General features: G+C 31.2%; 1 protein-coding gene across 1 annotated transcript in view; it reads right to left on the bottom strand.

Annotated features, from left to right (window-relative positions):
- Positions 1–20,098, bottom strand: part of LOC127704867 (synaptojanin-1-like) — a 46,064-nt gene extending 25,966 nt beyond the window's left edge. The window contains exons 1-14 of the mRNA XM_052209096.1: positions 19,956–20,098; positions 17,311–17,397; positions 16,055–16,322; positions 15,505–15,730; positions 14,018–14,101; positions 13,290–13,448; positions 10,422–10,591; positions 8,449–8,530; positions 7,804–7,959; positions 7,269–7,425; positions 5,953–6,141; positions 5,195–5,297; positions 4,535–4,675; positions 2,521–2,713 (exon numbers count right to left, since the gene is read on the bottom strand). Of these exons, the coding sequence (XP_052065056.1) occupies positions 2,521–2,713; positions 4,535–4,675; positions 5,195–5,297; positions 5,953–6,141; positions 7,269–7,425; positions 7,804–7,959; positions 8,449–8,530; positions 10,422–10,591; positions 13,290–13,448; positions 14,018–14,101; positions 15,505–15,730; positions 16,055–16,322; positions 17,311–17,397; positions 19,956–20,079 (2,139 nt within the window). The 5' untranslated portion in view covers positions 20,080–20,098. The remainder of the gene's footprint in view (positions 1–2,520; positions 2,714–4,534; positions 4,676–5,194; positions 5,298–5,952; positions 6,142–7,268; positions 7,426–7,803; positions 7,960–8,448; positions 8,531–10,421; positions 10,592–13,289; positions 13,449–14,017; positions 14,102–15,504; positions 15,731–16,054; positions 16,323–17,310; positions 17,398–19,955) is intronic.
- Positions 20,099–21,082: the final 984 nt, after the last annotated feature.

The raw sequence follows: 21,082 nt of genomic DNA, 5'->3' as shown, positions 1-21,082 counted from the left end.
GATTCATCACCCCCAAACTCAATCCCAGCCTTCCCTTTGTGATATGGTACCTTGCAGTACAATTTCAGAGAGATCCATACACTTGAACACAAGTTATTGTCTGGAAACTAGAAAAATGTGTTTTTTGGCCCCTTTTTGGCCCCAAATTCCTAAACGTTTAGGGCAATTACCCCCAAAATCAAACCCAGCTTTCCCTTTGTGATATGAAACCTTGTAGTACAATTTCAGAAAGATCCATACACTTACACACAAGTTATTGTCCTGAAACTAGAAAAATGCTTGTTTTTTTCCCCTTTTTGGCCCCTAATTCCTAAAATATTGAGGCAATTACCCCCATCATCAATCCCAGCCTTCCCTTTGTGGTATGGTACCTTGCAGTACAATTTCAGAGAGATCCATACACTTGAACACAAGTTATTGTCTGGAAACTAGAAAAATGCTTATTTTTGGCCCCTTTTTGGCCCCCAATTCCTAAACGTTTCGGCAATTACCCCCAAACTCAATTCCAGCTTTCCCTTTGTGATATGGAACCTTGTAGTACAATTTCAGAAAGATCCATACACTTACACACAAGTTATTGTCATGAAACTAGAAAAATGCTTGTTTTTTGCCCCTTTTTTGGCCCCTAATTCCTAAAATTTTGAGGCAATTACCCCAAAAATCAATCCCAGCATTCCTTTTGAGATATGGAACCTTGTGGTACAATGTCAGAGAGATCCATACACTAACACACAAGTTATGTCTGGAAGTTCCAAAAATGCTTATTTTTGGCCCCTTTTTGGCCCCTAATTCCTTTACTGTTGGTACCATAACCCCCAAAATCAATCCCAACCTTCCTTTTGTGGTATTGAACCTTGTGGTAAAATTTCATAGAGATCCATTCACTTAAACTAAAGTTAGAGTGCGAAAACCAATGTGTCTTCGGACGACGCCAGACGACGACGACGACGACGACGACGACGTCATACCAATATACGACCACAAAAATTTTTTTGCGGTCGTATAAAAATATGCTGTAACTCCTTATTTTATTACTGGTAATAAAAAAAAAATTATTCATTGTCACATTTCACTGTATAGGAAAGTTCATGGACCATTATTCAAAAATTACTAAAGCAGCATTGGTTCATAAGACTAGTTACAATTTTTATGGATTTGTAGTAGAAAACAGATTTTTGACAGGATACAAGATTTTAGCCCAACTTTTTTAAGCCCTAGGGACATTATCAATCTTACTTTGGTAATTGTTGGATGCATGGTTCAGAAGATATAATATAAGAACTCCAAATTTGCACAATTTCAGTCTATTAATTGCTGATGTGACTGATTTATGTGCCAAATTATATTTTCTGGAAACAAAACTCTTCTTAAAATTTTGGTCCATTGATATGCACTGTGACCTTGACCTTTGACATTCTGACCAAAAAATAAGTAGAAGGTTCGTTCTACCCAAGGGGCATTTTCAAGTTCATTGAAGGTTGGATATATGGTTCAAAAGATGTCATCTGTAAACCAAAACATTGCATCAATTTCAGTCTATTATTTACTGCCAAGACCTGGGTCTTTGACATAGAGACCTAAAAAAACAAGTGATTTCTTCATTCCATGAGGCAAGTTTAGTAAATATATTGTTTATTGAGTAAAAGATTTTGTGGAAATCAAAATATTCACATCCAGACAACAGCACACCAGGAAGGCATTTGTGATATCATAAGTTACTTTAACTACATCACAACTTAGCTAAAACAATTAGTTAACAAGAACAGAATTCAAAGTTCATCTTAAACTCCTCATGAATTTATAACTAAATTTTACTAAGTATCTTAATTCCATTACTGAAAATTGCAGTAAAAAAACATAATGAAATCTTTTTATTTTCAAGAGTCATAACAGTCAACTGGAACAAAAACAAATCAATATATATCCCTAAAAGTCTGAAAAACTAAAACTAATTAAAAATTTCTAGGTATTGCTAACTCCATTTAATATCAGCAGACTGAAATGTCAATTATTAACTTGTAACCCCCCATAATATCATTGCAAACTGAATATCTTAACAATTTAATAAAAAGCTGCTTAAAGCAAAAAAAATATAAAAATAGATCGACAATGCCAATGGAGCATTCTGATGAGTGCCACAGATCGACAGGTTGATAACAATTAGGGTTCATAAAAGCTTAAAGATAAAAAGCAATACATGTTTAAGAAGGTAAGATGGAATATACATGTATAGTTTAAACCAGATTTCTTATACAAATATCTTCTATGATTAGATACATGAAAAGGCTTGCACATGAATAAGAGTTTATATATAATTATCATGTAAGTGCAGCGTTAATTTGTGCGGTAATAATGTATATTAACATCAATGCTTGTGATTAAAAATTGTTAACAATTCATATTGTAAGTGTATGAAAATATAATGGTTATCTTCAACATTTTCTCACTTAAAATAGGTTAAAATATATTTTATAGAAAATGAAACCAAATACACTCAAATATTGGATGGAGTTGACTCACCATGGGGAAGGAAATTTTACGAGTTATTTCTGCATAGTCGCTATTTCTGTCATTGACTTGAGACTGACCAGCAGCCAAATGTGCACAAACAAAACACACTGATGTACTCTGGACCAAAAATCTGATAGCCACACCTCCTTTGTTTCCAGTAGCTCCACCTAGACCTGTCTTAGCAGAATCTGTAGCAACATCTCTGAAAAAATATAAAAATAGATATTTCTCTGTTAAAAAAACACAGAAATTTCCAAATGTTTTATGTCAATCAATCTTCCAGGCAAAAACCCATGCACCCTTATTAGCATATATATATATGTATACTCTTAACAGAATAAAGAGCTGCGCCATGAGAGGATGATACGCCCGTTGCATTTCAAAGAATAAAGTTCCATAACATCTCAATGTCATATCAGAAATTAATAAATAAAAACTAAAGGGAGGTTATTTCAATAGATATAAACCAGTCACCAAAGTTTCATAAAAAATGCTCAAAGCGCTTTTGAGTTATTGTATGAAAACTGGAAAATCCCCCCTTTTTTATGAATAAAATCCCATAACTCAGAAACGTAAAATCCAAAATTTATAAAAATCAAAGGGAGCTTACGTCAATAGATATAAACAATCAACCAAAGTTTCACAAAAACTATAAAGTATTTTTGAGTTATTGTTAAAAAAACTGGGAAATCTCCCTTTTTTAATGAATAAAACCCCATAACTAGGAAACATAAAATCTAGAATTTATAAAAATCAAAAGGTAGCTCACGTCAATAGATATAAACTATTCACCAAAGTTTCATGCAAATTAGTTAAAGCGTTTCTGAGTTATTGTCTGAAAACTGGAAAATCCCCCTTTTTTAATGAATAAAACCACAATTACTCGGAAACGTAAAATCTAAAATTTATAAAAATCGAAAGGGAGCTCACGTCAATAGATATAAACAATTCACAAAAGTTTCATGCAAATTGGTCAAAGTGTTTTTGAGTTATTGTCCGACATGTTGACGACGGACAGACAGACAGACAACGGTATACCATAATACGTCCCATAAACAGGTGTATAAAAATCAGAGCAACATTGGATTCAGAATGACCTCTTAATGAACCGTATGTATAACTTTTACCAAACTTGTTTCAATAATGTCCATGTTGAGAGGAAGACCCTTGGGGTCAATAGGTTAAAGAACAAGGTGATAACAGCTACTTAGTTCCATAATGTCCCTAAGACTGAAGAAGACCCTTTTTGATTTTGGGGTCAATAGGTCAAAGGCCAAGGCCACAGCAGCTAATGATGGAAATGAAATTTTTTAGTTTCATCATGTTTACATTTCACCAAATTTTATTTGGTAATGCCCCGTGAGATGACAAACACCACTTCTTATCTAAAGGTAACTAGATAAAGGGTCAAGGTTACACAAGTTATTGATAGACTTAAAATTTTCTTTTGGGATGTCATCTATTGAACCATTTGTTAAACCTACACCAAAATTGGCTGGAGAATGCCACTTGGATAGGAGACCCTATTTATTTTTTAGTCAAGTCAAAGGTCAAGGTCACGGATCCTATAAATGCATTGAAAGTTTGGGAATCTTTTTTTTTAGGACTATATCTTTCGTGCCATAAATCAGATATTTCCCTACCTTTGGTGAATAATGCACATTGACATGAAAAAGACCCTTTTGATATTTAGATCAAAGGTAAAGGTTACAGCAGCAGTTAATAGACTGAAATTTAGGCTAAATTCCCCTCCTCCCACTAATTGATGTTATTTGTCAGCAGACTTTACATTCTTCAATGTACTGGACACAAACATCTGTTGATTTTGTAGCAGATCCATCAAGACAACAACTTAGCCTGTGCATCCATGTCACTGTAATTTTCTTAGCAGAATATTATATGCTATTATATTTGACTTTTTAAAACAATATTATTGGTCATATTTTACTACTATTTAAATCTTATTTGGTTATTCCTACAAATGTTAATGTATTTATTACTAAGACAAACCATTCATAATTACCTAATGAATGGGGCCAACTGTGGTCTGACAAACACATACAGAATGACCCCTACTAGCTGAACACTGGTCAACACAACATATTTATGGTCCCGAGAAATGACCTTTAGAATATATTTCTGCCATTCCCTTGCATTTGTTGTGCTGAAATAAAAAATATAACATCTTTTCATTTCTTTTCTTCCAATACAAAGTTTACCTTTCATTTACATTGGTGTTGCCTGGTTATTTTCATTCAACCCTTTTGTTAATTTTATTTTAAACTGCTTCCCTGTTTGAGGAACGGTATTTTTCCTGTTCAAACTGAATTTGTTTTCATATTACTATTAGCTCAGTTTCGTTAACATGTTCTAATTCCACAAAAAGCAAGATCAATTATAGAAATTAAATGATTCTGTTTAGGTGATAAAGTATCTGAAGCAGTTGACCCTATGTAAAACCAGATTGTTTACACATGTTGAGCACAAACTGCTCTCTCTTCTGCCAAGCAGATCTGAAAATTGCTTACTCAGTACAACATTATAAACATTCATTAATACAGAAATTGAGTACTATAAAAATAAAGTTTAGATAACAGATAGATGGACAAGGTCAGTATACCACCAACATTGTAAATCATACATAACTATATAATTGAATTAATGTCAATTCCTGACATCTTACCTTACACTGACAATGTTACTGGCATTTAAATCTACAATTTCCTCAAATCCAATAGCAAATATATCTATAGGTTTGTCAAGGTCTGCATCAGGGGAAACAACTCCTATTAAATTAGATAGATCACATCGTTAAACAATAAATAAATGGAATAATTGTACATCCTAAAACAACATCATATGATACAAAAATAAAATAATTATATTACACTTGAAGTAATGGTTTTTGACAGGTTTTGTAGTGGTATACAAATGTTTATTACTGACTATGGATTCAATATTATTATTCGTTGGATACCAATATACCAAATGGGTACAGATGAACCAAGAATTTAAATGTTAAACAAATTGTCTAAAGGCTTGTATGCAGACTTAGGCAAAACCATGAAATCAAATACCCACGAAAATGCAAGATTCCTCAATCCACGAAAATTGGTACCCAAGAAAAAAAAAGAATCCACAGTATAAATAAAAGGAGATTTAGGGTATATGTCAAAGAGATAACAACCAAAAACTTTACATTGCTTGCTTGTTTTACTGATACATACATATTGTGTCACTTAACCATGCTACTTTTTTCAAAGACTTAGTTAAACCAGTTAAATGAAACTTGTAATTCACTTACCCCTTAAGCAGTGATTCTAATGATAAAGGTAAATCCACTATTACTTGGAAAGAGAAACAATTTAGATTAAATTAAGTAATAAATAACTTACATTTTCTATTACTAAAAAAATTGACTCACAAATGCTGTGGTCTTACCTGTATCATTTTCTTTTGATATCTTAGGTGCATCTAATAACCAATCAGTCATGGATTGATGCTTGAATGCTATACTACGGAAATGTTTTCCTCCATTTACGTTCCATGTCCCAACACATATACGTAGAGGGTTCTTTTTGGTATATTCTGGATGCCTTTGGATCATTGTATGGAGGATAGGAGCTTGGGCTGAATAAAAGGACAATAAGTTTAATACAGACAAAACAAAGTAACAGGGAATATTGAAGGAATTTTCAAACAAAAATATTTTGGTTGGTAGTTAGTATAAACTTTGTGATCTGCCTTTTTAAAAACACAGATGCCCAAAGAAAAGCTACAAAATTGGCTTACATACAAGTTTTACAACATGTCACTCTAGCATGACATCATTGTGATATTATTAAAGCAAACCATTTGAACTATATAAAAAGATTGTAGTGAAATATAATTGATATACCATCACAGGTATCTGAGATATGCACCTGGATTTTCAACTTTATTAAATTCATTTCAAGTGAAAACAAAATATCAGGGTTATCCAGATGTATTCATGACTAATCTTTCAAGTTATTATGTCACCTTTACCTTATACTTCTAACCTTAAAATTTGGAAGCAATAAACAAACTTTGAAGCAACGTTCATAATAATCAACAGTGATAAACTAACTACTATTTTCATACTGAAAATAAATGGGGAATGTGTCGATGACCGCGCTTGCATATCATATAAAGTTATAAAGGGACATAACTGAAGAACGGTAAAAGTGACACTACCCAAATTGCACTTGATCTGAGTTTTGTGGTAATAAGTATTGTGTATAAGTTTCATAACATTTGGTTGAGGCAAACTTAAGTTAGAGAACGGAAATGAAAAATTCAGCAATTTTTCCGTTTGTAAAGGGGCATAACTCTAGAACAGTAAAAGTGACAACACCAAAATTCAAAATTGATTGGTGTTTTGTGGTAATAAGTATAGTGTATAAGTTTCATAACATTTGGTCGAGGCTAACTTAAATTAGAGAACAGAAACGAAAAATTCAGCAATTTTTCCATTTGTAAAGGGGCATAACTCTAGAACGGTTAAAGTGACGCCACCAAAATTCAAACTTGATCTGTGTTTTGTGGTAATAAGCATTGTGCATAAGTTTGGTTGAGGAAAACTAAAGTTAGAGAACGGAAACCAACTTTGGGACGTACGGACGTACATACAAGACGGACAAGGGTAAAACTTAATGCCCCCTCCGCTACGGCGGGGACATAAAAATATATCATACTTGTTACATATTGAAAGAATCATTGTTAAGTTTTCTAATTACCATGTAAAACTCTGGTTGATAACAATGCTCTAACTTTATCAGCCAGATCTCCCCGTAATGTACTGCCTAGCAACAACATGTCTATTGCCTCTTGTTTACTGCTGTCTAAGAAGTTATTTTGTATTGTTCTAGATGCTGACCTTGTTGCATCGGAATACTGAAATTAAAAAAATTAAAGAACAGAGTTCCAATGTCCTCTGCATTGCACGTATTTGATCTATATAAGGGCAATAACTAAAAAAACTTCTTATTTTTTTTTTGTTCTTGACAAAATAAAATTATCAAAATCTTGAATTTCATATGTGAACAAAAAAAAATAAAGGTATTGCACATAATGATAAACCTCAGATAATCAGTATTACATGCTGTAAACTTGAAATAACTTTTTCAACTCAAATGATTACTTGCTCAAGGTAGTTCAAAAAGAGTTATTCCTAACAATGTCTTTTTTTTACTTAAACAAAAAATATTCAAAATTTTAAAAAGAATCTCAATAATTTGAAATTGAGGTATGGCCTAAATCTTGGAGCAATACCTTAGATCTTCCTCCTCCTAAAGCCCCTGTCCCAGCATAGATTCTACTGCAATGGTCCCCATTAAGTGTCCAGATCTGTTTGTAAATCTCCTCAAACCTCGATATCATCTGTGGTTTGTTATATAACCCAAGACATTCTAACTGCTTTGGTAAAATCTACATTAGAGAGAAAAAGTACAATCAGTTACTATCTAACCAGACTTAGTGTCTCTCTTGTGTATAATGAAAATGTCAAGTGATGCATACTAATAAAAAATATTGGGTTGCATAAAGAAATAAAGGACTAAGAGAAAATAATATTAGAATTTCTTGTCTGAAAATCTCTAATTGTCAGTCCTAGAAGGCATGTAAATCAATTTTAGATTCTACAACAGCTGAAATGTTGTATTAATTTCATGAGGAATCATTTGAATATTTTTGTTATAGAAAAACTATAACTTTAAAATATGCAATGAAGCAGTTAACAAATTGTTGATAAATTGCATAATCATAATGATTAGTCAACACACGTCCTGTACAAAACACATATGAAACATTACCTCTGCACCAATCATAGACTGTGTAGCATTAGTTCTGACATATCAAACATTACCTATGCACCAATCATAGACTGTGTAGCATTAGTTCTGACATATAAAACATTACCTCTGCACCAATCATAGACTGTGTAGCATTAGTTCTGTCTAAACAATCTAAACAATTGGTTCTGATCGTCCCTGTCTGAAACCTGAAAATATAACAAAAGTAATCTATAAAACTGGTTCAAATGGTCCCTGCATGAATTATGAACTATAATAATTAACAATTTACATACGATTAACCAACTTATCAAATTTTAATAAAGGATTTATTTGTGCCACCTTCATGAGTTGAAAAAATAGGCAAAGATAAATTGTCAGGAAAAAGTCAAACTTGGATGCGCTCTCATTAACAAGTAAAAAAATCACAAAAAAAATAATCTCCTTATGTCAACTAGAACAAGCATTCTGTGAGTATTGCATGGCAATACATAGTCTCCTTCCGGTAAAAAATCCATTGTATTGGAACAAAATTCTAACTTGATCTCTAACTTGTCATGGTGTAAACTATATAACAAATATCAAGTCAATATCTTCAAACATGACGAAAAAAAGTGTTGAAAACTGATTCTCTAAGTGAATTTTCTAAGTCAAAGGACCATAACTCTGCACAAAATCATCAGACCGGAATAAAATTTGAACTTCATGATAAATCTATATACCATTACTGCACAAAATCATCAGACCGGAACAAAATTCAAACTTGAACTGTAACTTGTCATGATAACACTATTTACCAATTATCAAATCAAAATCTTCAAGAATGACAAAAAAAAGTGCGGAAAACTGATTATTTAAGTGAATTTTCTAAGTCAAAGGACCATAACTCTGCACAAAATCATCAGACCGGAACAAAATTTGAACTTCATGATAAAACTATATACCATTACTGCACAAAATCATCAGACCAAAACAAAATTCAAACTTGAACTGTAACTTGTCATGATAACACTATATACCAATTATCAAATCAAATCTTCAAGAATGACAAAAAAAAGTGTGGAAAACTGATTATTTAAGTGAATTTTCTAAGTCAAAGGACCATAACTCTGCACAAAATCATCAGACCGAAACAAAATTTGAACTTCATGATAAAACTATATACCATTACTGCACAAAATCATCAGACCAAAACAAAATTCAAACTTATACTGTAAATTGTCATGATAACACTATATACCAATTATCAAATCAAAATCTTCAAGAATGACAAAAAAAAGTGCGGAAAACTGATTATTAAAGTGAATTTTCTAAGTCAAAGGACCATAACTCTGCACAAAATCATCAGACCGGAACAAAATTCGAACTTGATCTGTAACTTGTCATGATAAAACAATACACCAAATATCAAATCAATATCTTCAAGCATGAAGAAAAAAAGTGTGGAAAATTGATTTGCCAGACTGACGTATGGATGGACAGACAGATAGACAGACAGACAGACAGACAGACAGACAGACAGACAGACAGACAGACAGACAGACAGACAGACAGACAGACAGACCAACGGAGTGCAAACCTAAAGTCCCCTTAGACTTCATCTCATCGGTAGGGGACTAATAAGCAGCTTTGGCTACACATAAAAAGTATCTATGAAAAATAAATTGTTAACAGTAATTGTTTCTGACGATAATAAAAAATTAGATAAACTGGTTTATGAGTGCACACCGACTTGTATTTCAGTCACTTAATCATTAATTTTATAAACAAACCCAGGATTATTGTGTAGAGAATGTATTATCTAAAAGTTTGTCATTTTGAAATATACATTGGAAGAAATACATGTTTTTCATATAAATGAATAAAAATTTCATTCATGCAAATTTTCTAGTTTTTTAGTATAATTGAAGAAAAAAGCTTCTATGCTTTTCATATATTTTATCCAACTAAACCTAATTTGCTCTTCCCCTGATTCTCATCAGAATTCTGTATCTATATTGTTTCTGCATATAAAATAAACAATTGATAATAGATTGTGTATTGACAGAAATGCACTTTTAGGTGTTCAAATGCAATACACTTCATACATGTCATACTCACTTTTTTGATTCGTCATTTTCTACATAAAAAAACTCAAAACTATCAAGTTGTTTTTTAATTCTGTCTCTCAATTTGCATAGGTTTTTCAGATTTCCACCTCTGCATTCTGAGTGATAATCAAAGTTAATCAGTGGTTTGTCTTTACCATACTGTGATGCTTTATGATGAGACTGTAAAATAATTCTTATTTGTTATTACATTTTTACTACCATGAAAACTTTGAGATTCAGAAAAACTGTAAGACACAATGTAACAAAAACCATTCAAGTGTTCACCAATTTTATTGCAAGTGATCATTTTATTTTATCCAAAGCTATTAAAAAATAATCTAATGTTGAATCATTATTGATCATACAAACCTTGAGTAAATCCTTAGTTAGTTAAATTTCATGAATCAAGCTGTTTCAACTGAATTGTATTAATGTTGGCACTAAATAATTTTTCTAATAGCTCCTGATAAGATTTAAATTGAATGAACAAGTTTCAAGAAAATTTGTTTTGTGCTGTAAAAGCTCTGTATATATAGTCAGATATATGCCTCATTCGGTTAAGATACTCAAATGAGAAACTATGCTGACACTTTTATTTCTTATAACTGTAAAATGGTTTTCACCAAAACAAGAAAGCTAATCAAATCACTTTATACAAAAGACTCCAAATTAAAAGAAATTGATTTAATGGTTTTGCTGTTAAAAACAGAGCCAAAGAAAATGCCAGAGACAGAATCCACATGAGGAAATTGCGTTGAAAATCTTAACTATGGCAAAAAGAAATAATCTGCCATTCTTGCAGATGCCAAAGCTGTACTTCTACACCATTGATTTGTCTTCCACAAAAAGAATGACTTTAAGTAGGAAGTGGCTCTACCAGAAGTAGTTGTATCTTATGCATTAGTATTAAGCTTAAAGGCTACAACATCAGTTTGTTATCTCTTGTACCATACAGTGCTTTCCTTTTAAACCCACCATTCCAAGTTACTGCTATCAATGCATAAATACTTAAAATACAAGATCGTTGTTTGGTTAATGTCCAATAGCAAACATTTCATGCATGTTCAAAAACAAGATAGAGTTTACAAAAATAAGAATATCTATCTGTAGATAAGACAGAAGATAACTATAATATAAATATACTAAAGAAAATTATAACAGATAATGAACCTCTTTGTTTGAATTTTCATCAGGTACACCTTTGGGCAATTTAGGCAGCAAGTAAGTTTGAAAGGCAAAAAAAACAAATTTGACAATACTGATAGGACAATTATGTTAAGAGATTCAGAAAAATCCGGTACTGATAACTTGTACAAAAGTTCTGTAAAATTAAATTTACAATTTTTAAAAAACATGTACATACAATACATTGCAAAAAAAAGTTTGTATTTTATACAAGTAGTATGGTATGTATATATACCAGATGGCTCAAACATGTGTCAAATTCGACCTGTGACTTTGGGGTTTTTGCAGGCAACCTTGCAACCTGACCTCTTATTTAAAAGGACGTGTTTCCTTTTAAAAAGTTTAAAATCGTACTGTTTAGTTTAAATGTTTTATTTACTTAAAAGTGGCCTGGTGACCTGAAGCAATTTATAAACAGACCATGTTCAAATCGAAGGTGAAAAGCTTTGAAAGCCAAAAACTCATGCCAAACCTAGCTATGGCCATCAACATCTTTGGGTAGGAAAACCTTATAGTTAGATATTTAAACATCTCATCAATAGTAAATTTACAGAAAATTATGTCAGTAATTCATTGATATATATCATAGATGTTACCATTACAAAACAGGCTGGATAGATGTTGAAATATTATGGACAACGGGAACTAGAAAAGATCATTACTCAGAGACTTTTCATTACACTTCAATGGTATATTTAAATTTAGTGTAATAATGCAATTTTCTGTTGAATGTAACTTCTGTATTAATTGCTAAGCAGGTTTTTTTTTTATCTACATGATTGATTGATTGATTGTTGATTGCTTAATGTCGCATCAGCACAAAAAGTCTGTGTCAAGATAATTTACCGGTACAGACAAACAGACAAAGGTACACCAGTCTACACCTCTTTTGGAGTGACCTTATGAATGTCAATAGTCAAATGAAAACTGAAGAAAAATGTAGAAGTACTACTTTAAGGAAAAACTATTATATCAAAGATGCTAAAATTTATATCAATGAATATTAAAAACATCATTATCAATGATGATAATCAATGTAACAATCATATATATATATTAAATTATATCATCATTGTACATGTTTACTTTTCTCCATACCTTAAAAAACATCTCATGCACTTCAATTTGATGCTAGAAAATGTACAAGTAAATTATTGTGCACCTTATCAAAATGAACATGTTATAAGCTGAGAGTTCTTTTCAAATATTTTTGACGTTTTTGTTTCTTCAAAAGTCACACTTTATGTAAGCAATATAACAAAATGAATGCATTGATATGAGCTTTTATAAAGCAATCAGAAACCGGACAAACATTTAATCAAAATATTATTCATTTTTCCATAAACTAACCAAATGCACTCAGGACCATTGTTATAACTATATTATATTTTGTTGAACTTGGTCGAAATGACTTTCAGATGTTGAATGACATTTTTTTTACAAATGAATACATGGCTACGTCTAAATGTTTTACGAATTCTTGTAATTATTAATAATCAAAAACATCTCAAATTAACATTATAACTAAATCATGAATAGACTGATAAAAGTCTTATACTTTAGAATTTGTCAACACAATTATCCCCTTATAGACTGCGCCAAGGCAAACAACATATTTTATGATTTTACAAGATAGCAACAGTTCAATTACATGTAGCATCATGTAAAACCTAATTCCTTAAATTCCTTATACCTGGAATGCTTGACTTAACATATGTTCCCCTTCTTTTCTGCCCAGCAGATTTATAATAACTTGCTCTCCATATAACTGCTTTATCGTCACCAGATGGCGCTCGAATGCTGGAGCTGAAGCTTCATGACCTCTTGACATTCGTACTTTATGAGAACCAACCTACAAAAGAAAAAGAAAATTAATTTTGTCTCTTAAAGATAGGTTTTCAGATGCATAATTTTCTAACACAAAACTAGTGCTGTATTATTTCATTATCGTTTTCAACCCTATACCACTTATGAACAGGCCTTTTTGTCACAAAACTTTACTCAGTACATAAGAGTACAAAATTTGTGCTGGAAAAGCCAAATTCAGTTTTTTGATTGGTTGATTTCTAAGTCTGAGTAAGATAATTGTACTCAAAAGCTTTATGACCATAAGCCCAGGTGTACTTCCATTTTGCTTCCAAAGTCTTGAATATTTTTGTGTTAATGTTTTGTAGTGTTGTGAATCACAAATCTTTGTATAAATCTAAACACAAACTTAAAAGTAAAATTCCAGTTAAAATTTAGACTTGTCCATCACTAATTCTTCCTTCACGAAAACAAATCAGATATCTTATAAAGCCAAATTTGTTAATGGTATATCATTATATATCCCAAACTTTTCACCTAATTGTTTGCCTAGACATCATAAAAAAGCAAAACATACACTTTAATATAACTCCATGCTTAAAATGCAAGACAAACCTGAATTCCTGGTTGTTCCCAAAATAAGGGGACAGAACCCCTTGTTTGTATGAATGATGAAATCTGTCCATCAAGAAATATAACCTGTAAATAGAAAATTTTTTAATACATAAAAAGTAGAACAGGAATTGAACTGTACAACAGACCATCAACAACATAAATTTACAGTGTCTTCAAGTATAATAAATAGCTTCAAATATCAAGATTTTTAAATTTTTAAATAAAAACATAGATTTAGTTATGTATATGGATGTATACAAATTAACAGAAAACTATTCTTTTTTAGACTTTAAAGTGTATGTTTAATAGTGGCTATGTTTCTTGACGTACAAGGAAATAAAATACAAAATTTATACTAGATATTCTGAAACTCATTCAGCCCAAGTTTGGCTGAAATTGATTTAGCAGTTTCAAAGGAGAATTTTTTTTAAAGTAAGCAAACTAGATGAACAAATTGTGAAAAATTGTCTTTAAAGGACAATAACTCCTTAAGGGGTCAATTGACAATGTTGGTCATATATTCTTATTTATAGAACTTACTTTGCTGAACATTTTTGCTGTTTACAGTTTATCTTTATCTATAATAATATTCAAGATAATAACCGAAAACTGCAAAATTTCCTTAAAATCATCAGTTCAGGGGCAATTTCCTAAAAATCAGATACCCGATTTGGCTGATAATTTCAGGGCTGGTAGACCTTGACCTAATGAATACTTTAATTTCTTGTCTGGTTTGCTCTAAATGCTTTAGTTTTTGAGATATGTCAAAAACTGCATTTTACCCCTATGTTCTATTTTTAGCCATGGCGGCCATGTTTTCTGAGGAAACAGAAAATAAAACACACCTTTTATTCTAGATAACCTAAGAATCATTCAGCTTAAGTTTGGTTTAATTTGGTTCAGTAGTTTCAGAGGAGAGGACTTTTTAAAGTTAGAAAACATGATAAACAAATTGTGTAAAATTGTCCTTAAAGGGCAATAACTCCTTAAGGGGTCAATTGACAATTTTGGTCATTAAACTTATTTGTAGATCTTACTTTGCTGAACATTTTTGCTGTTTACAGTTTATCTTTTATCTATATATTATATAATATTCAAGATAATAACCAATAAATGTGGATAGTCCCCCCACTACGTAGGGGGCATAAAAACTGCAAAATTTCCATAAAATTACCAATTTAGTGGCAGCAACCCAACAATGGGTTGTTAGATTCATCAGAAAATTTCAGGGCTGATAGAACTTGACCTAATGAACATTTTTACCCCATGATGAAACAAAAAATAAAACACAAACTTTATTCTAGATACCCTAAGGATCATTCAGCTTAAGTTTGGTTGGAATTAGTTCAGTAGTTTCAGAGGAGAAGATGTTTGAAATAGTTTACACCGGACAAACGACGACGACGGACGCCAAGTGATGGCAAAAGCTCACATTTCCTTTGGAAAGATGAGCTAAAAATCAAATATTCATCATATAAAAATCTTACTTGTTCTGTTTCCACAAAATTGGCAACATTTCCATCATCATTTGCTCCTCTAACATTAAATCTGGTTCCTGCTCTTTCACAACTTAGACGAGATATGAGACAGGCCTTTGCTTGTCTATGAGAGGCATAAATTGTTCTGATTTCTACACCCCCACATATTATTTTAAACAACCATTTATCACAGTCAACATTAAATCTTTGGAAATGTACATGTAACATACGATTCCTGAAAAGAAAGAAATAAAATTTCAACATGTGTTACCTGCATTTAACCTCTATGAAGTGCTCAGAATGTTTCAATGTTAGTACTTTTTATCACATCATTATTAAGAGACATTAGAGTAAAAAGTCTTCTCAAATTAATCATGAAGGTGGATGACTCAAAAATAAACATTCATCACTTTTTTCAAAAACACCATAAGAAAATTTGAGAAAATAGTGATACAATCATTTCCTGATATATGTTTTTTGAAATGTCATCTCATATATATCAAACCCATATCACTTTTGGCAAGTTATTTTTTTTTTAATTGAACGATGTTTAATTTACCAAAAGAATCTGTTATCGGTTTCATGTTCCTGTAATTTTCTTTGTGCACAGAGTGTAAGGTCCCATGGAATACCAGAGTTTGACCATGAAAAGTAAAATGTTCCAGAGTTCATCAGCTTTTTAATTTCCTGTATCCTCTCCTCGTCACCTGGATTGTTTCGTAAAGACACAAACTGAGTTGTAGTGATTTTGAAAATGTCAGATTCTCCAATTTTACCAACAGATAAACAACCAGTCACTAAAACCAAATATGATACACATTCTTGTCCTGAAAAATAATAACAAATTAATAAATCAGTATTTAGGAATCATCATACTCTGGATTCATTTCTATTTGTGAATAACAATTTTCGTGGATTGAGGAAAAATTTTGTGTTTTTGTGAATATTTGATATCATGGATTTGTCAAAGTCTGTATACAAGAATTTAGAAAATGTGTACTTTGTGGTTAACATGTATCAACAAAATTCATGAAAATTGGTATCCAACAAATAAAATGAATCCCCAGTATATATCAAGCAGTTAATAACTTCTACCTCTTTCTTGAAGGCAAATATATTTCTTTTGTGGTTTAACATGAATATGGAGAAATATTTGTTTTATTTAAATGTGAACTTATTATAAAATGTCATAAGTATTGTAAGATGTGAAGCCCTGCAAAGTAATTTAACTTGCATTGTTTCTTAAAAAAATTCTAAATCTTACCAGAGCAAAATCTTTGATACACTGTACCTCACCTTCTAACATGTCTCAATATATGACATATCAAAGAAATTGTTATTTGTAACCTTAATCCATAAAAATAAAAACATCTGGTTTTGGCAGCAATCATGGCATTCAAAAGTTTTGAATCCCAGTCAACATTTTATGTTTGGATATGGAAAAGTAAATTTTAGACTTTAACCTTGCAGACATTCTATTTTTATTTATGGCACATTCTCTGGCATGTCTGTGGAAAACAAAAGTAACTAGTATCATTAATATCCATGAGGTCTTTCCAAAGTTCTGAGCTGTACATAACTTTGTATATACAATTGTATTTCGATAAAGTGTAAAACATAGTTGAACTAAGTTCAGGAATTTGACCTTGCAGATAAAATTTAAATTTTATTCACAACACATCCTTTGGTAATGGGAAACAATAATTGATATCCTTCAAAGCTTTCAACAGTTCTAAACGGGGCACATCTTGACAAGACAGAAACAGCTATTCTTTTTAATGCCATCCCCAGTACTAACATAACCCATATATTTACCTAGATTGAAGTTAAGAACACCCAGGCATCCATATGCATCCAATATCTTCACATACTGCTTTTTAATGGCTTCTGTTTCAGCAGCAGCTATAAAATAAACAGAATTTAATATTAATTACATCAGTAGTTACAAAATTAATAGAAAACATCATAGCAAGCTACAAAAGTTCAGCCGAAAATTCTCCCTCAAAGTCCAGACGAAAAAAATGGCTTCAGTGTTATGACGTCATAGGAAGGCATCAAATCAAAAAAATAAAATATCCTTTCAAGACGTCATAATCATTTGGACTAGATGAAGTTCTCATACATGTCACAGTAGAAAAATCATTATCAGTATCAAAATAATAGTGAAACCAAAATCTTTAAATTGAACATTTCTGTCCCACCTTATCTATACGACCAGATAAACTCCAATTGCGACAGTAAAACCCACGTTTGAAGTAGGTCAAGCTTGAAATACAATATGGTTATCTCTAATCTAATGAAAAATAAACAAAAGACCATTTCACTTCTTATTTTGGTGTAATATTTAATGAAATTTCCGCAAAATGATGTTGTGGTCTTTGGCAACTAAACAAGGTGACGTCATATGTATACTGGTGATGTCAAATATAAATACTGGGCGTTTTCATGCTTCTTATACGCCTCAGAATGTCATAAAATTTGAAAAAAAGAAAAGTTTTAGGTGAAAAATGTGAGTTTCAATTTTATCGAATACTATGATATTAATATGGGGACGAAGTCCCCAATAACAGTAAGAAAATCAATAAAATGGAAAAAAAAACCAATCTACTATTGAACTCAAAACAGTTTTCCGCATTTTAACAGAAATCGTTTTTTTTCTTCCGGTTTCGTTTGTCACAGGACTTTAAGTGAAATATACGAAAGAGCATCACATTCATGATATTATTTCCTAAAAATTTGTTGTTTTTGATTATGAAAAAAAACTGCCAGTTAACAATTAGAATAAATTCCTTACATTTTAAAATCAGTATGGAGCTTAATCAACATATAATTTTATAGCACACAAAATGTGTTCTCTTGGGAAACTTACCTGACCAATCAACTTCAAATTTCAGTATTTGATAAGGATAACAAGCCGACTTGGTATGTCATCGTTTAAAGATATAATTTATAACAATTCTATTTTAAAAATTCTTCAATATGAAACAAAAAACGTTACCTGAATGATGATAGAGTTTCTTTATTTATATTGAAAATGACGTCACAACCAAAACCCCTAACAACAGGACCAACATCGGAAATGTTTCCGTAATTCTGTTCTTTTTCATTTTTGATTTTTCCAGATACTGAAGTTAAAATATGCTTGAATTCCAAAAATAATTTATACGAACTTTGTCCGCTTTCACATATAACACCTGCCTCATAATAATATCTGTATAGGGCTTTCACGGTAGACAAAATTACTGTCCTATTAGAATCTAAATAATTCATGGCAGCCATAGATTTGTTTACATATATTTGTATTTTAACCATAGCCAGTCAAGGATATAACTCTATAGGGTTATTAGAGAAAAATAACATATGTTTGTTATTGTGGACTAAAAAATCAAAGACCTGTGATAACATACATGTATGTATGTTACATGTTTCAAAGGGACAATACACATCATTAGTTTTTAAAATGTTTACAGGTTCTATTGATATTGCTATTGTCTTTATGTATACTTAACTATAGAAAGATATAACAGTTCATATTTTGACAATCATGCATAGTACACCTATGTTATTACAGAAAAAAATGGCTTGTAATAACTAAAGGGTGTTATTACAGCTTCTCTATATCACTCCAAAGCATTTGCTCAGACATACGTCATGCTTAATTACAATTTATTTTAATTCATTGTAAGAAATAATAACCAGAGCATGTAATGAGGTTCTGCACAAGTTTCACAGTAAATCCCAAGTGTCTCATATAATAAGTTGCATGCCTTTAATAACTAAGCCTTGTTATTACAGCTAAGTTGATCACTTAAAAGCCTTGTCTTATTGATTTACCATGGTTAATGATAAATGTATTAATTTAATTCAAAAATTAGTTATCAAGGCTATGCATTTAGTTTCTGTGCAAAGTTTCCAGAGTTCCCTAGAGCCAACTAAAAATTAAAATGTTGATGATTTATTTTACAAATAACAAACATATGTTACTACAGATTTAGAAAATTTTAGATTTAAAGAGTAGACAAATCATAAAAATATCTGTAATAACACATGCAAGTTATTTCCTGTAATAACCCCATAGAGTTATATCCCTGACTGATAGCTATCGCTCCAGATAAAATAAACAAATGTAAAAGCCCAACCTATGATTAAATGAAAACAAATCTACGTCTGCTATGTATTATTTCTTAATTTGTATATCCTGTATCTGCGTATCTGATCGGCAAAAAACAGAAAAAGTATGATTGCAAGCATAAAGACAATAAGAAATCAAAGCACCCTCGGGAACGTGTGTGTTATCTCCAAATCCGCCGTATCTGTGCCATATAAAACGATAATTCAGCTGAAATTTGGTAAATTATTTCAGAGTAAAATACCAGGACTTATAAATAATGAGATTGATTTTATGAAAGAGACAACAGGATATGTTGTATATTGCATGCCTCATGTAATATATCACGTACATAAAACAGCTAATGCGTTGGATTCAAACATCAAGGTGTCCTCATTATTTCTGTTTTCGAGAATGATGCTATATGGGGGAGGCTCTAGCTTATGAAAAACTCGGAAATTTTTAATCATCGCCATCTTCTTAATTAGTGAAGTTGTCCCCCTTATTTCCGTCTGCTATACTTCCGGTTGGTCTCACTAATTAGCGACAAGAAGAATTTTAGCGACAAGAAGCGACAAGAAGCGTCAAGAAGCGACAAGAAGAATAAATTTAGCGACAAGAAAACTTAATAACAATATTATTAAAATAAATATATTAAAAAAATATGCATTGACATTTTTATTTTAATATACGGAAAGTAAAGTGATTTTCATTTTTTTTTTTAAATATATTGATAAATATAGAAATTTCCCTGTCATAGTATGATATTAATTTTTACATGTTCTTGTGTTTTAGAACAATAATATATTTATTTTTTAACACTCTCTTTGTCAAAAATATAATAAACTGACTGCATGCAAAATGCATTATACGTGAATCAGTGTCCAGAAAAGATAATGTTTAAAACGTGAATATTTTATTTGGGAATTGACTTATCAAACGATATGTATGATGTTTATGCATAGTTTATAGTTGATTGAAGATTAAAGGTAATTAATGACAATGTTGAGTGTTCAACAGTTGCTCACTATTTACAATAATTGTATATTCTGGCGCGTGTAGTTGTATAGTCTGACGCGTGTACAAAGTTATAGGTGTTAATTGAATGTTATTGTAGCAATACAATTAGGGACACACGTCCTTTACTCCAACCATGATTCTAATTTGTTCATCCTTAAGCGTCATTATGCTTCTATGAAAAGAAGTAATTCTTACAAGAAAATAATCAGCTGGTTCGAAAAAAAATGCCTGGCCATTCTCTTGAAACCATGATTCGGAATAAAGCAATAGCAGAATACATAGGTACCTATCCTATTAAACAAACAAAATATTGCTGATGATATATGCAAGTTGTCATCAATATTAATTCTTTGAAAGAAATTGTTCAGATCACAGGCAAACCTCCAAATGTTATCTTGACTCATTAGGGGACTCATTAATTTCTTCATGTATCAATATAATAAAAAAATGAAAATCTCT

This window comes from Mytilus californianus, unplaced genomic scaffold (genome assembly GCF_021869535.1).
Source record: "Mytilus californianus isolate M0D057914Y unplaced genomic scaffold, xbMytCali1.0.p SCAF_6, whole genome shotgun sequence".
Taxonomy (NCBI): Eukaryota; Metazoa; Mollusca; class Bivalvia; order Mytilida; family Mytilidae; genus Mytilus; species Mytilus californianus.
The sequence above is the reverse complement of the archived record's forward strand: the minus strand, read 5'-3'. Positions and strand labels throughout refer to the sequence as shown.